At 37.0% G+C, this 15,919-nt stretch overlaps 1 protein-coding gene across 3 annotated transcripts in view; it reads right to left on the reverse strand.

The window, feature by feature from the left end:
* Positions 1-15,919, reverse strand: part of RSPO2 (R-spondin 2) — a gene marked incomplete at its 5' end in the record, with an annotated part of 158,566 nt that overhangs the window by 57,944 nt on the left and 84,703 nt on the right. For all 3 annotated transcript variants that reach the window (XM_082858919.1, XM_082858918.1, XM_082858917.1), the window contains one exon: positions 912-1,055. In XM_082858919.1, coding sequence (XP_082715045.1) covers positions 912-1,055 — 144 coding nt within the window. The remainder of the gene's footprint in view (positions 1-911; positions 1,056-15,919) is intronic.

Raw genomic sequence — 15,919 nt, forward strand, 5'->3', positions numbered from 1 at the left:
TCCGAATACATAATTACAGACTACTTCAAAATTTCTACAGGGAAAACGTTCTCAATTTAAGTCTCCATTTTAAAGAGATGGAAAGCCTCATTTAGAATACACTGCTCTGTTGTACACCATATCAGATGTATAACATGTCAAATAAAATTCAGGCATGGCAGGGGTGGGAGTGATGAAGATGCCATCACACCTAAGATTAGATAGAGGCATTTATCAAAACGTAGGTACTGACAGATCTTTACCTTTTAATGAGTGGTATAAAATTACTGAACTTTTTTTAAACACTCAAAAAATATAAAATTTATAAAATGTGTATTCCTAATTATTACTCACAAACAGCATATATGTGTATATTAAATTATGCATTCTACATATCTAAATTTAGCAAAAGTAAAATTGTTTTACTGCACTTTGCAACATTCAGTCAATCATCAACAAAGTACATTTGGCACAAAAAATCTCTTCCCAATTGAATTTTTTTTATACAAATGACTAAGCAAGAAGCTCCATAATTAACACACGTAACAACAGTGACAGACCAGCTAAGCACACGGCACGGCTTGAAAATCTTGTTTTTCTTCTAAACAAAATGCTTTTCTCTAACGGTTACTAATAACTTTATAAGCTAATTAAGAAATGGATGTATTACATAGATAATAAAAACATTATTCTCAGCATTTAAACGGTTTAACTTAGATGTAAAACTAACAAATTTTGAAGCAAAATGTAATATATGATACTGCCTAACAGCATAAAGTCAGCAAAGAACTTAAATAATTTTCAGTTCTAATAAATAACAAGAGAACCGATTTGTTTCTATGATGAATACATCCAGCATGCATTTTTTTCCCCCAAGAAACGGGTGTTAAAATAAAAGTTGAAGTTTGAAAGTTACATGGAAAACTACTCACCCACACATTCCATGGTTTCATCTAATGGTGCAAAACCATCTGGACATTCCTCAAAGCAGCGGCCTCTATGCAAATAAAAGCCTACTTTGCACTTGGTACAAAAGTCTTTGCTAAAGCAAGAATCACAGTTTTCTATTCTGCATCCTAAAAACAATTTTAAAGAGAAAGAGAAAATTTCAGTCAAAAATTTACTGGTTTTGCAAATAAAATTTTCACAAACTCACTGGTTAGCTCCATTGGAATTCTAGTGGTCAGAGAAATATGTGTTCAACTCATTTGTTTCCTCATGCCATCTCCTTCTAAATCACTCCTACCTCTTCCAACAGCTCACCACATCAATAGGCTAAGACAAAATTCCAGCCCGGGGCCCTAGGCAGCATGAGACCCTTCAGAAATTTTTGCAACTCCAAATGGGATTAAAACGAAGGATTAAAAAGAAAAACACTCCCCCTACAAATTACATTGCTGGTGGGATTGAAATCTGTTCTGCTCTTCCAAAGACCTACTATGAAAAACACAATGGGAACAGTCTAATCAGTATATTCTGTTCCAAGACAGTAAGTTAAAATGCTGTTTAATGCATTTACTTTCATCAGAGGGTGTCTTAACTAGGAGGGGTACTTTAAGTCATTTTTTGGAAAACCCATAATACATTTCCTTAGTCCTCACAACAGTCCATCAGGGTGAGCAGTGGTACCCCTATTTTGCAAATAAGGAACCTGAGACTTAAGTCACAAAGCTGGTAATGGCTGAGTTGGTTCTGAAAGCCCCCAAATGGACTGTCTTCTAAATCTGTTCTCTTTTCTCTATAACACACTAACTGAATTTCGTTGGAAACAGTTGGTGAAAGAGAAATGCTTTCGGTTCTGCTAGGTGTGGTTTTGAATCCCAGCTCTGCCCTTACCAGCTATGTGGCTCTGAATGGCTACATGCCTCTCTGAGCCTCTGTTTCCTTCTGTATAAAACAGGGATGTCACTGACTTTACAAGGTTATTGTGAGGACCTACAACAATATATGTAAATCGACTAGCTCATAATCGGTAGTCTGCAGATAGACGCACCAGTGAATTAGAAACAGAAACATGTATTTTTCCACTAAACCATTCACATTACAAGGTGTAAAAAGAAGCAATAATTTACAGGCTTGTATTCTAGGTCAGATTCCCCTGTATTCGAGGAACAGCTGGGCTAGAGGTAATTGGTTTGTAGGGGTGAAAATAAATAAACTCTAAACTACTCTTCAAGGAGAAGGAAGGAAAGGTCGGAGAATTGGTTAATTGAAAGGAGAGGTTTTCGACAGATTACAGTACATTACTACTTGTAACAGATTTAATTGATGGCAATTAACAGCACATAAAGCTCTAGGAAAACTCCCTGGCAACACTTTTATTCTTTTAACAAGCCTCTGAGTGCCAGTACTATATTTGGTGATTTAACGATTCAGAAAAGCTTTAAAAACTAGTTTCCACAACCGAAGATATAATTGAATAAAAAATATAACCAAAACATGAAATCACTGAATATCAAAATTTTGAAAATTGAGAAGATAAAGCCAGAATACAAACACTAAAAAAGTTTGTTAAAATAGATTACATTATAAATAATGACAGTTTCTAGACTTATAAAAAGAAAACGGCAATCTTCACCTTTCAAGTTTGAGTCTAAACGTGTCTGCATGTATTAAGTGACCACCATGAAGCAGCTAATTCTTCTAAAATGTTACCCAAATTTACAATTGGAAAACCAACTCTGTGTGGGTGAAAGTCCATAGTCAAATTACACTATTGCTCTTTCAGGGGAGGATGGTGGACACAGAAGAATGGTTTATCACCCTATAAAATGTTCATTTGCAGCCTTAAATGCTGTAACCTATATTTTTATAAAACGGTGGTCTATCGCTGGTCAGTAGCTTCTTAATCATGGTCAAAATACATGACCATCATGTCCACAAATTGTTGGTTTTCTTGCTACATTTTTCGAAAAAGCAAGCAGCCCTTCCTGTTAGCAGAATTATTTTCCAAGAAATAATGATAAACATTCCAAAGGATAAAACAGAACTAAAGGGTGAAGAGAACAAAGCATTTATATATTTTTGTAAAAAAAGGACTATACATTTCATAAGTCAATTGTTATGTATAAGATCTGATTGTTTTTTGTTTTTTTTTAACATGGCCTGCACCTATGAGCTTTCAGGCCAAAAAGTTATAGCAATAAGCATTTGGAAATAATTTTACAAGGTCCTTTCCTGATCTTTATTGTTACTTGTAGCTCCCTTTCCTCATTTCATTCCATGCTCCTAAACCAGTTCACAGAATGTGGAATTTCTGAAATACCTATCATTCTCTCTAAAGTCCCTTAAGGACTTCTTCAGGCGTAAATCTGGCTAGAAGAAAGCTTAATTATTTGTCCTCAAATTTCAGTACAATAAAAATCTGATGAATTCAAATTATAAAATACTATAACCATGAAAAAGCACAAGGTGAATTATAAGCAATGACTGAGAATAAGCTGTGAGCCCCATCATTAAATGAAAAATGGCAAGTTGCAGGATATATAGAGTATGATGCAATAAAAGCACATATACACGTGTATGTGTACATATATGAAGTAGCGTGAGAAGTTAATTTGGGAAGGGGAAATAGCGGAATTTTGAAATGTTAAAAATTATATTTCTGAGTCATGTGAATCTTTTTAATTGCAATGTATTTGTGTATTAAAAGTAAAAGAGAAAAAGATATTTCAATATACATTTGTGACCTACTTAAATATACAGAAAATGCCACTGTATTTACATTCTAAAAGAAATTCTTTTGATTTTTAAACAGGCAAGAATGAATAAAGGAATGTTATCCCATCCCAATTTTTTTTCAGATTTGGGAGCATGAGGTTATACCCCTTATATGATAATGCTGAACCTGCCTTAGCCTTCAAAATAATCATTTGACCATCTCTTGCCAGTGTCCTTTGCTTTCGTATGTTCAATGGTGCTTTCCAAATCATTAGGAAAAAAGTTAAACATTTTTTTATTCATTGAAGCATTTAAATAAAAGCTTTGGTTGGTGCAAAGCTGTAACGACGTCAGGAGCTCCACTGATCTTCCTGGTCTCCGTCACTCTTCGCCACAACGTAAAACCAAAGCAGGCCGCCCACATACTTAGCAGCCTGAACTGACACAATGCGTTCACTCACAAACACCTTTGAGCCGAAAGGTTTTTTGTTTGTTTGTTTGTTTGCGGTACGCGGGCCTCTCACTGTCGTGGCCTCTCCCGTTGCGGAGCACAGGCTCCGGACGCGCAGGCTCAGCGGCCATGGCTCACGGGCCCAGCCGCTCCGCGGCATGTGGGATTTTCCCGGACCGGGGCACGAACCCGTGTCCCCTGCATCGGCAGGCGGACTCTCCAACCACTGCGTCACCAGGGAAGCCCGAGTCGAAAGCTTTTTAAAGCTAACGGCGGCATAAAACCAACTACACTGCCAGTCTGCTTCTTTTCAGGGATTCACATCAATTCTACTAACTCATTTTTTCATACAAAAGTAAAACAGGGCTTCCCTGGTGGCGCAGTGGTTGAGAGTCCGCCTGCCGATGCAGGGGGGGTTCGTGCCCCGGTCCGGGAAGATCCCACATGCCGCGGAGCGGCTGGGCCCGTGAGCCATGGTCGCTGAGCCTGCGCGTTCGGAGCCTGTTGCTCCGCAACGGGAGAGGCCACAGCAGTGAGAATGCCCGCGTACCGAAAAAAAAAAAAAAATATATATATATATATATATATATATATATATATATAAAACATTCTCATTACGAGTAAAAATTCAAAACAGTACAGAAGGTTTAAAGGAAACGATAGAAAGTCTTCCTTACCTGATGACACATCGGGCCTACTCCCCAGAAGTAGCCACTGTATTAACACTTCAGGAAAATTTTTATGTCCATTTTATAAATAAATGAGTTTTAAAACACCAATGGGATCATTCAACAGACTGAAAAACTTTGCAAAACTTTATATTGACTAAGAAAACGGGTATATCAAACTTTACTAAACACGGGTCTTGTCTCTAGAAACCTGGGCTTTAAGTCCTTGTTCAGAAATACAAGACCCTGTTTTATCCAATTTACATGCTTCTAAATTATAGTGCCTCCTCAAAACTGTAATCCACCAAGTGAGGGCTGCCAGTATCGGTTTAAGTAAAATTATTGTCCAAGTAAAACTGTGTCCAAATGCAATCTGATGGGGCTGTCATTTGGCAAGGGAGGCTTGCTCTGGCCAAGAAACAGAAAAATAGCCTGGGTACCCTTTCTGTCCTTCCACAGTAGCCATACCAGCTCCATTATAACATTTCTCAAATTATACTCTAGTTCAGTTCAATAGCTCATTCCAAACATCCTCCAAAAATTGAGTATGTGCCAGGTTTTGTGCCATTTTATGAGAACATAAAACTGTAACCCCCATTCCCTGTCCTGGAGGTGGAAAAGCCAAAGAGAGGGGGCCATGTGGCACTTTCAGGGCATCGCAACATAGCACAGGAGATATTAGAAGCATGTGCTGGGTACATTAGAGGCAGAGAAGATCCATTTCTGTTCTGCCATTACAAACTTTTTTTTTTCCAAGCTCTGAATTCCTTGTTTCTAACACAGTGCCGGACACATGGTCGAGTTTTAGTGCTTGCCAAGTGAATGCCATTTAAAAACTCAATTCCTTTATATTTAAAATCTCGTTTGAATGCTTAATATGAGATTGTTTCATATGCACTGTAAATATCTTTCATAGAAAAAGAAAATCTATGGTTGCTGGTAAAGGACTACAAATCTTATGGGAGGAACAAATAGTCCAACACCTGAAAACAAGTATAATGGAGAACGCAAATACTGATGTGTGGCAGGTCATGTGTGCTATGGAATTTGGAACCTCCGCTGAGTAGGTTTGAGAGAGACAGAGGGGAGAGCAGAGTCCTGGGAGGGCGACTCCTCCATCGTAACACAACGGCGATGGTTCACGTAGTGCGTGACACCTGATGAAGAGGGGCCGGAATGAACTGGAGGTTAGATGGGTGACGTGGCTACTCGGCTTTAGATGGCTGTGGGTGGAGAATTTCACCTCTTGTTTTATTCAGTTTCAAAAAAGGAGGTCAAATTATAAATTATTTGTGGTTTTAAGTATTTAAGTAACAATTAAAATGAACAAAAATGAAGTAAAGTTCAAATTAGGGCTTGGTCTAACTAGCAGTAAGAGGTCCCCATAGATTACACATGAGAATAACGTGATCAAAATGGTATCTGGTTTGTTCCCTCATTTTGGCAGATAACAGCCCCTCGGGGCCAGGCGCCATGATGATAGCTAGAGGGACAGATGAAGAAGCAAAGTTCCTGCACTGCAGGATATTCTGTCTACTAATAGGAAAGGTACCCAGGCAGGCAATGAGGTAATAATGTAACTACGCTAAAGTCTTTACAGTGAACTGGGGAGAGGGTATTTTCAGGAAATTAAGCTACCTGAGAGCAGGGATAGAGGGGAGGTAAGGAAAACCACTGAGAGCCTCATGCTCTAAGAGCTACCAGTCATGGGGAAAGGAGTTACAGTGAATCAACAGAACCAACAAAGTGGGTGGAGGAGAAGATGAGCTGAGAGAAGAGAAAGATCCAGTTATCCCCCTCCCCTGCCTCTTCCTTTGGTGCTGCAGCTCTCAGGGCCTTGACACACCAAGAGTTTTATTTATCTCCCCAGCAAAATCTAGATGACAAAAACCACCTCTTATTTGAATATCTCAGAGCGGCTAATAATATAAACAAAAAAATGAAAACCTTAGATGAAAAACAGAGAAAAAGCAACCTCTGTTCAACCCAACTGTGAACACGTAATTCTATAGGTTACAATCAATTATTAGAGAAAAGAAAGAATCAGTGAGGTAGAGAGGACCTCAGACACACACTGAGGAATCTGTTATTTCTTGGGCACCAGGGCTGTGGGCTGCAGGCTCCTCAGCACACTGTGAATATCTAACCGCTTCTTGTTCTCTAATTGCCCTTTTGTGTCAGCTTCCTGGCACCTCCTTCAGAACGTGGCATACACACCCATGGTGGGCGGCTGGGGGCGAGATTTAGTCTTCAGTTAGCAGTTGCAAGGATCAAAGAGCATCAAGTCAACCCCTGGAAAACCCTAGAGGTTTCTTGGCTCAGTGTATACTAACATCTGAACAGATATTAAAGGGACAGGTTGTTCCAAAAGACATTTGAAATTAGACTTTTAGCAGTGTTTTCACATGGAAAGTACTAGACTGTGCAACTTCATATGAGGTTTCTTAAAATTGTTTAAATATTTTTAGGCTTCTCTAACAACTTCAAATACTGCTGTTTAACATTCCTTCTCAAAACTTGCAATGGTTTATAAATATCCCTAAATAAAGTTTTTAAGCTTTATGTTACACAAATCATGCCTTTCTAATGTGTACTATTGCAGTAATCCCATTAGAGTAGGGGCTGATGAAAACTTATGACCTAAAATCTAAAATTACATTTTTTCTAGTAGGGTCTAGTTACATGCAGCTCATCAGAAGCTTCATTATATTTCAACCTAAAGAAAATAAAGGACAGATTCAGAGGTTTCAGGACTCAGTGTTTCATACTTACAACTGAGCTGTTTGAATGATGATGCAGTAAACCAGCATTAATTTCACTAAATTAAGAGAAGATCCAGGGTAGAAGTCTGTGTAAAACCCACCAGAGTGGATTTAAATAAAGATTGCCTTTATTAGCTAGGAGAGTTAGCATAGAGTGAAATGCAACTGTGTCAAGTGCAGAACAGGACATTTCAAACAAGAGCCAAGGCAGGGAATAAGTACTATGCTGAGAATATAGTGGCCTTTCAAATAGTACAGTGGTGAGCGGGTCTGAGGTTACAATCTTGGCTCCCTTACTGTTGTGTGACCATCAGCAAGTCAGTAGAGCTATCTTTGCCTCACCTTTAAAAAGGAGGTAACATCAGGCCCTATCTCAGAGTTGAGAGAAGTCAGAGGTTTAATAGAGGCAAAGATCTCAGCATAATATCTGAGAAGAGAACGTGAGCTATTATGAGTATAAAAATTTGCCAACTAGGATAGTCCAAGATGGCGGATGGAAGGAAGCTCAAATAAGGTACAAAGACGCTGTATGTATATGGGTATATGTATGTATAATTATTTTAATTCTATATCCTATACATTCATATAATAAATTTTAATTATATACATATGTGTGTATATGTATACATATATATATATATATACACACATACATACATAATGTACTACTTAAATGAAAGGCATTATCCAAAGACCACTGTCTACAGTAAACATAGTAGCTTTACCCTTGTTTAGGTCATACGGCTAAACAAACTGAATACAATCATTTGTTGAGTACCTACATGGAAAGTCATCTACTTCAAACATTCAGAGCCAGGATTTAGGAAAACTGAGATCTAAATGCAAGTCTGAATTGGGGGCGGTGGGAAATTACATGCTCTTTGTGCCCTACTTCCTTCCCCATCAGATAGGAGGAGAAAATATCTGACTTACCTATATCATATCTTTGTTCAGAGTATCAAATTAAAGGTGAGAACAAAAAGAAAAGGTTAAAAGGTACCACATAAAATGTGTATTACTTCCTAGAGCTAAATAAGCCTAACCTTCAACAAATACTGCGTCAAACATGCAGCAGCCACTTCCAAGCGCTATAAAGATGTTCAATTTATGAAGTGCACTAAACATGGTCCGTCATGGCCGTTAGGGCAGTGACCACAAGGATGGGAAAAATCATGGCCTGGGAGTAATTTTAATTCTCAAATTGCAGTTAGGTAGGATGAATGGACTCAATCCAGAAATGTATACATTGCTTTTCAGATAATTATAGAATACTGTTTTATATGCCCAAAGTGCCCTTTATTTCAACTTTGCAGGATATATATGCTATCAAAAATTGTTTCCTCCTGATTTATTTTAACTTAAAGTGTTACAACACTTCTTAAAAAAAAAACCCTCAAATTTGTAAAATATGTTGCTGGGAGCTTCACTGTGACATCTGACTATTTTAAAAATTATATCTTGCCCACCCACACAAGGAAATCTGAAGAAACATTGAGGCTTGTGTAAAATCATGTGGTCAAATAATAAGGAACTATAAAAATGTTGGCTTCATTTCTCATATGTTCAAGTGATGGATATTTGAAATCATTCTCAAAACAACTGAAATTAAAACTTGGACACGTTTGCTGGGAATACAAAGCTAGGTGTTTAAAGGGCTTTTTTCCCCCCATCTAAAGGGGATGAGAGAGAAGGACAACTACCTCAGAATAAAATAGGAAAGAAATGTGACAGTAATGAAAAAAGTTAAAAAAATTATAAACCAAATTAATATCTCTTATCAGATTTTAAATTCCTACCAGTAGCAGATCTCTCATCTTGGTTACTCCTTGTGCTTTTTTTTGGTAAGTTGTCACCCTTTCATATTAAGGTGGAACCAAGGCAGGTTAATAAATTTCAGACCTAAAAAAGACTTAGTTGAATTTTTCCAAATGTTGGAAAATGCAAATCTCTCCACCCAACTAACAGAAAAGCATATGTAAGCTAATATATGTCTTGCCCTCCACTCAACCTCCATCCAAGGAAAACAATGAGACTCTCTGAATCCCTTCACCCTCCAAATAGGCAAGAGCAGGAGTAGGCAAACTTTTCCTGTAAAAGGCCAGATAGAAAGTATTTTAGGCTTTGTGGGCTACACCATCTCTGTCTAAACCAGTCACCTCTGTTGTAGAACAAAAGCACCCACAGACAGTATGTAGGTGATTAAGCATGACTGTTTTCCAATAAAAATTTATTCAAGAACCCTGAAACTTAAAGTTAATATCATTTTTGTGTGTCATAAAATACTATTCTTTTTGAATTTTTCCAACCAATGAAAAATTTGAAAACTATTCTCACCTCAAGCATCCTACCAAAAAGGTGACAGGACTGATTTTGCCACTGGTCATAGTATGTTGACTATGATGCCTAGAGAATGATGGAAATCCATGGAGTACATTGAAGGAAAAAAGAAAAGAATTTCATTTTTAAAACACCAAATGGTAGCATTAAACTTAGAGAGGCATAGTGATGTCTTATACACACCATCTGGCAGTGTGTGTAAGACAAATATCAAATGAATTTGAGGACTCTGAAATTATTTCAACATAGGGATAATATTACTTCAAAGTTTTACTTCAATGTTTTTCACAGTATATTGATAAATAAAAAAGGGTGACTCCTTATCAGTTGGTAATAGGTCAAAATTCCACCCTATTTTAATAAGCTTTTAATTTCTTGATTATGTGTGGCATTGACTTGTCAGCGAAGGGGTTGACTGAAAAGAAAAAAATAATTTTACAAAATAATGTTTTGGCTAAAACCTGCATCATGTTTATATCTAGCCCTATGGTCTGATATCTTTACCCAGCTCTGTTTGTGAAGGTAGCTTTGATGATAAAAGTAGATACAGCCTTCACTGTGCCATGTAGTGGCAGGCAACACTTAGGCTTGTAAGTGGACTTCTCAGAACTTCTGTTATCTGCTCTGTAAATAGGGATAATACTATCTCCCTCATAGGATTGTCAGCAACAAATGAGAGAATGTACAGGAAAGCACTTTAAAAACTAAAGTGCAAAATAGATGCCTTACTTAGACAAAGGGAAACAGAGCACAAGGTAGCATCTGCCTTTAACAGAGAATGATGCTGTCAAACTTGGGTCTATCCTGAAATAATAGGCTCATTCAAGAGAGCTACCAAACCCACAAGAAAATTAAATGTAAGCTTGAAAAAGATTTCCTCTATTAAATACCTGAACAGACTTTTAACATTCCAAATATTAGTATCATCATTTAAAATTTTTAAATATAAGTAGTATTGAAAATCACATAGCCATGTTTACCACAGGGAGGAAAATATACATCCTAGCTCTTAGGCTATCTATTTGATATAATTTGTCATCCAGATCAAATAGCAAGAAAGAGTACCCTTTGAGTTTTCTCTAGCAGTTACCCAATACAATTAAAAAAGGGTCTTTCTTGCAACAAGTAGTCATGGCACTGCTACCCTAGACCAGTATATTAAACATCTGCAGTGTGAAGGTGAATAACCGTAACTGAAGTTGTTAACAGTATCTCCAACCTGGCCTACATCTTAAATCCTTGATAGTTTAACCATACCGGTGCTTCAAATCATAATGCTCAAACTAAGATTGCTCGACTGCAGCTGCATGAGGACCTCTGTGATCTTTCAAAAACACAAGTTAGTCATGTCATTTTCTTGCTTTAAAATTTTTCAATGGCTCCCTTTCACTTCCAGAATCAGTTCAAACCCTCGATTTTCAAACACAAGATCCTTCTTGATAGACATACCCTTCTACTATCCTCACTTCATCACCGTGTACCTTTCACCCTAGCCATGAAGTTTCCTTAAAACTCCCCATAATCTCCCAGCACCCAGACGCCCATGACAATAATTCTTCTCATAGTTGTTAATAACTATGTTCATTATAATCACACTATTAAATGGAGAGCCCATGAAAAAGAGTGTGTCTTATTCTATTCAGTATTCACAGGGTATGGGTACTTGACACAACAGATGTATCTACTGAATGACTAACAAATTTAATATTAAATCTCTTTCAGGTTAGAATAAACACTGAAACAGAGTTCACCTTATTTGTTTAAAACAAAAATACTTAAATTATAAAAATCTCCATTTCCAAATTAGGCACCAATTTATTATAAACTACACTGAAGCGCTTATGTCTCATTTTTTGTCTTTCTATAAGACATAAAAGTAGGCATATTCCTGTAAACCAAGTAGAGATAAGGGTTGGAAGGAGAGATTGAACACAGCAGAAACTGGACTTTAAAATTCATATAAAGTCACAAAGAGATCAATATTAAAGAAGTGAATAGCCAATAGCAAATAATACTGTGTTACCCAGTATTTTCTTAACAGATACTCTTGAGAATTATTAGAACTAGAAGGTTATTATTCCAGCGTCTGTTATGTATTTGTCTAAGCTTGTAAACCTAGTTAGTGCAAAAGCTCAAATCACAGCTCAGAGTTCCTTCCAATTCAGTGCTCTTTTATTTTTTTATAAATTTATTTATTTATTTTGGCTGTGTTGGGTCTTCACTGCTGTGCACGAGCTTTCTCTAGTTGCGGTGAGTGGGGGCTACTCTTTGTTGCGGTGTGCGGGCATCTCATTGTGGTGGCTTCTCTTATTGTGGAGCATGGGCTCTAGGCATGCGGGCTTCAGTACTTGTGGCTCGTGGGCTCTAGAGCACAGGCTCAGTAGTTGTGGCGCATGGGCTTAGTTGCTCACTGGCATGTGGGATATTCCCGGGCCAGGGATCGAACCCGTGTCCCCTGCATTGGCAGGCAGATTCTTAACCACTGTCACCAGTGAAGTCCTCAGTGTTCTCTTAAAGTGATTTTCCACAAATTGATTTCTCTCTTTAGAAAACCAAATGTTTTGCAATCCTTAATGGGATTTAAACACTTAAACTGACCATTCATTTAAAAAATAGTCAAAGAAACTTTGAGATTTTTCTAATATTCAGGTTTATAACTGTACATAATAGTTTTGTCTACATCACATGGTTTATTTTTAAGGAACAGTATAATGAAAAGAATATTCCATTGGAGTCAGTAACTCAGACACTTAGGCCACCCTGCTACTGACAAATTGTATGACTTTGGGGAAGCACTTCCTTCATAAGCCTCAATATGCACATTTGTTGGGGTTGGGTGGAGAGGGAGAGAAGAAACAGAATCAATTAGGTTTCTTCCAGATCTATGTGTACAGTTTTTAATTAGTTTAAGAGAACTTCTACATGCCTGACAGAGGCCTTGTAGGGTTGTGAACACACACACACACACACAGGTTGGTCAGTGAAAGTGTTTACTAATTGAACAAAACATCTCCTTTAAGAACTATTTGAAATATGCTGTTATTACTTGCTTTCCTCAGCACAAAGCAATAAGCTATTGCTTACCTTTATCTGAACTTTGTTTACAGACTGAAAAGATAGGAAATAGTTCACAGTATATCAATTTAAATTAATAGAAAAGAACCCACAGCTAACATCATGTTCAATGGTGAAAAGCTGAAAGCATTTTCTCTAAATATCAGGAACAAGACAAGGATGTCCACTCTCGCCACTTTTAGTCAACACAGTTTTGGAAGTCCTAGCCACAGCAATCAGAGAAGAAAAAGAAATAAAATGAATCCAAATTGGAAAATAAGAAGTAAAACTGTCACTATTTGTAGATGACTTCATACTATACATAGAAAATCCTACAGATGCTACTACAGAAAACTACTAGAGCTCATCCATGAATTCGGTAAAGTGGCAGGACACAAAATTAATACACAAAAATCTGTCACATTTCTATACACTAACAACAAGAGATCAGAAAGAGGAATTAAGGAAACAATCCCATTTACCATTGCATCAAAAAGAATAAAATACCTAGGAATAAACTTACCTAAGGAGGCAAAAGACCTGTACTCTGAAAGCTATAAGATGCTGATGAAAGAAGTCAAAGATGATACAAACAGATGGAAAGATATACCGTGTTCTTGGATTGGAAGAATCAGTATTGTCAAAATTACTGTACCACCAAGGTAATCTACAGATTCAATGCAATCCCTATCAAATTACCAATGGCATTTTTCACAGAACTAGAATAAAACATTTTTTAACTTGTATGCAAACACAAAAGACCCCAAATAGCCAAAAGAATCTTGAGAAAGGAAAACGGTGCTGGAGGAATCAGGATCCCTGCCTTCAGACTATACTACAAAGCTACAGTATTTGAAATATGGTACTGGGGGAGGGATGGAGTGGGAGTTTGGGGTTAGCAGATGCAAACGAGTATATATAGAATGGATAAACAACAAGGTCCTACTGTACAGCACAGGGAACTATATTCAATATCCTGTGATAAACCATAATGGAAAAGGATATAAAAAGGAATGTATATATGTATAACTAAATCACTTTGCTATACAACAAAAATTAACATAACATTGTAAATCAACTATACTTCAAAAAATATAGTATGGTACTGGCACAAAAACAGAAATATAGATCAATGGAACAGGATAGAAAGCCCAGAAGTAAACCCACACACCTAAGGTCAATTAATCTATGACAAAGGAGGCAAGAATATACAGTGAAGAAAAGACAGCCTCTTCAGTAAGTGGTGCTGGGAAAACCAGACAGCTACATGTAAAAGAACGAAGTTAGAACATTCCCTAACACCGCACACAAAAATAAACTCAAAATGGATTAAAGACCTCAATGTAAGGCCAGATACTATAAAACTCTTAGAGGAAAACATAAGCAGAACATTCTTTGACATAAAGCACAGCAATATCTTTTAAATCCATCTCCTAGATTAATGGAAATAAAAATAAACAAATGAGACCTAATTAAACTTAAAAGCCTTTGCACAGCAAAGGAAACCATAAACAAAATGAAAAGACAACCTACAGAATGGGAGAAAATATTTGCAAATGATGCAACCGACAAGGGATTAACCTCTAAAATATAAAAAACTCATACCACTCAATATCAGAAAAAGCAAACAACCCAATCAAAAAATGAGCAGAAGACCTAAATAGACATTTCTCCAAAAAAAGACATACAGATGGCCAAAAAGCACAAGAAAAGATGCTCAACATTACTAATTATTAGAGAAATGCAAATCAAAACTACAATGAGGTATTACCTCACACTGATCAGAATGGCCATCATTGAACAGTCTACAAACAATAAATGCTGGAGAGGGTGTGGAGAAAAAGGAAACCTCCTACACTGTTGGTGGGAATTTAAATTGGTACAACTGCTATGAAGAACAGTATGGAGGTTCGTTTAAAAACTAAAAATAGAGCTACCATATAATCCTGCAATCCCATTCCTGGGCATATATCTGGAGAAAACCATAATTTAAAAAGATACATGCACCCCAGTGTTCACATAAGCACTATTTACAACAATCAAGACATGGAAACAACCTAAATATCCATAGAAAGATGAATGGATAAAAAAGATGTGGTATAAGGATTTCCCTGGTGGCACAGTGGTTAAGACTCCACACTCCCAATGCAGGGGGCCCTGGTTCGATCCCCGGTCAGGTAACTAGATCCCACATGTATGCTACAACTAAGAGGTCACATGCCACAACTAAGGGGCCCACCTGCCACAACTAAGGAGTCCACCTACCACAACTAAGACCCACATGCAGCCAAATAAATAAATAAATAATTTTTTTTTAAAGTATGAATGGTAGCAAATATTAAAACAAAAAAGATGTGGTATACTTATACAATGGAATATAGATCAGCCATAAAAAAAGAATGAAATAATGCCATTTTCAGCAACATGGATGGACCTAGAGATTATCAAACTAAGTGAAGTAAGCCAGACAGAGAAAGACAAGTACATGATATTGCTTATATGTGGAATCTAAAAAAGTGATACAAATGAAATTATAAACAAAACAGAAATAGACCGACAAACATAGAAAACAAACCTGTGGTTACCAAAGGGGAAAGGGAGGGGAAGGATAAATTAGGAATTTGGGATTACCATATACACACTACTGTATATATAACAGATAACCAACAAGGACCTACTGTATAGGGTTAGGGTTAGCACAGGGAACTATACTCAATATTTTGGAATAACCTATAAGGGAAAAGAATCTGTAAAAAATAGATATATATGTCCAATATAGCTAAATCACTTTGCTGTACACCTGAAACTAAACACTGTAAATCAACTATACTTCAATAAAGACTTGTGTATCATTCACACACAAAAAAATTTAATAGAAAAGAATCACCCAATTATCCTCATTATCATCAATGCTGGCTCATTAAAAGAATTGAAAAGGGCTGTCACTTGGTCAATAGTAACACACCAGGTTGCTCCATTATACCACCACCTTCCTAGATAATCATGTT

This window comes from Leucopleurus acutus (genome assembly GCF_964270905.1).
Source record: "Leucopleurus acutus genome assembly, chromosome: 17".
NCBI classification, from domain to species: domain Eukaryota; kingdom Metazoa; phylum Chordata; class Mammalia; order Artiodactyla; family Delphinidae; genus Leucopleurus; species Leucopleurus acutus.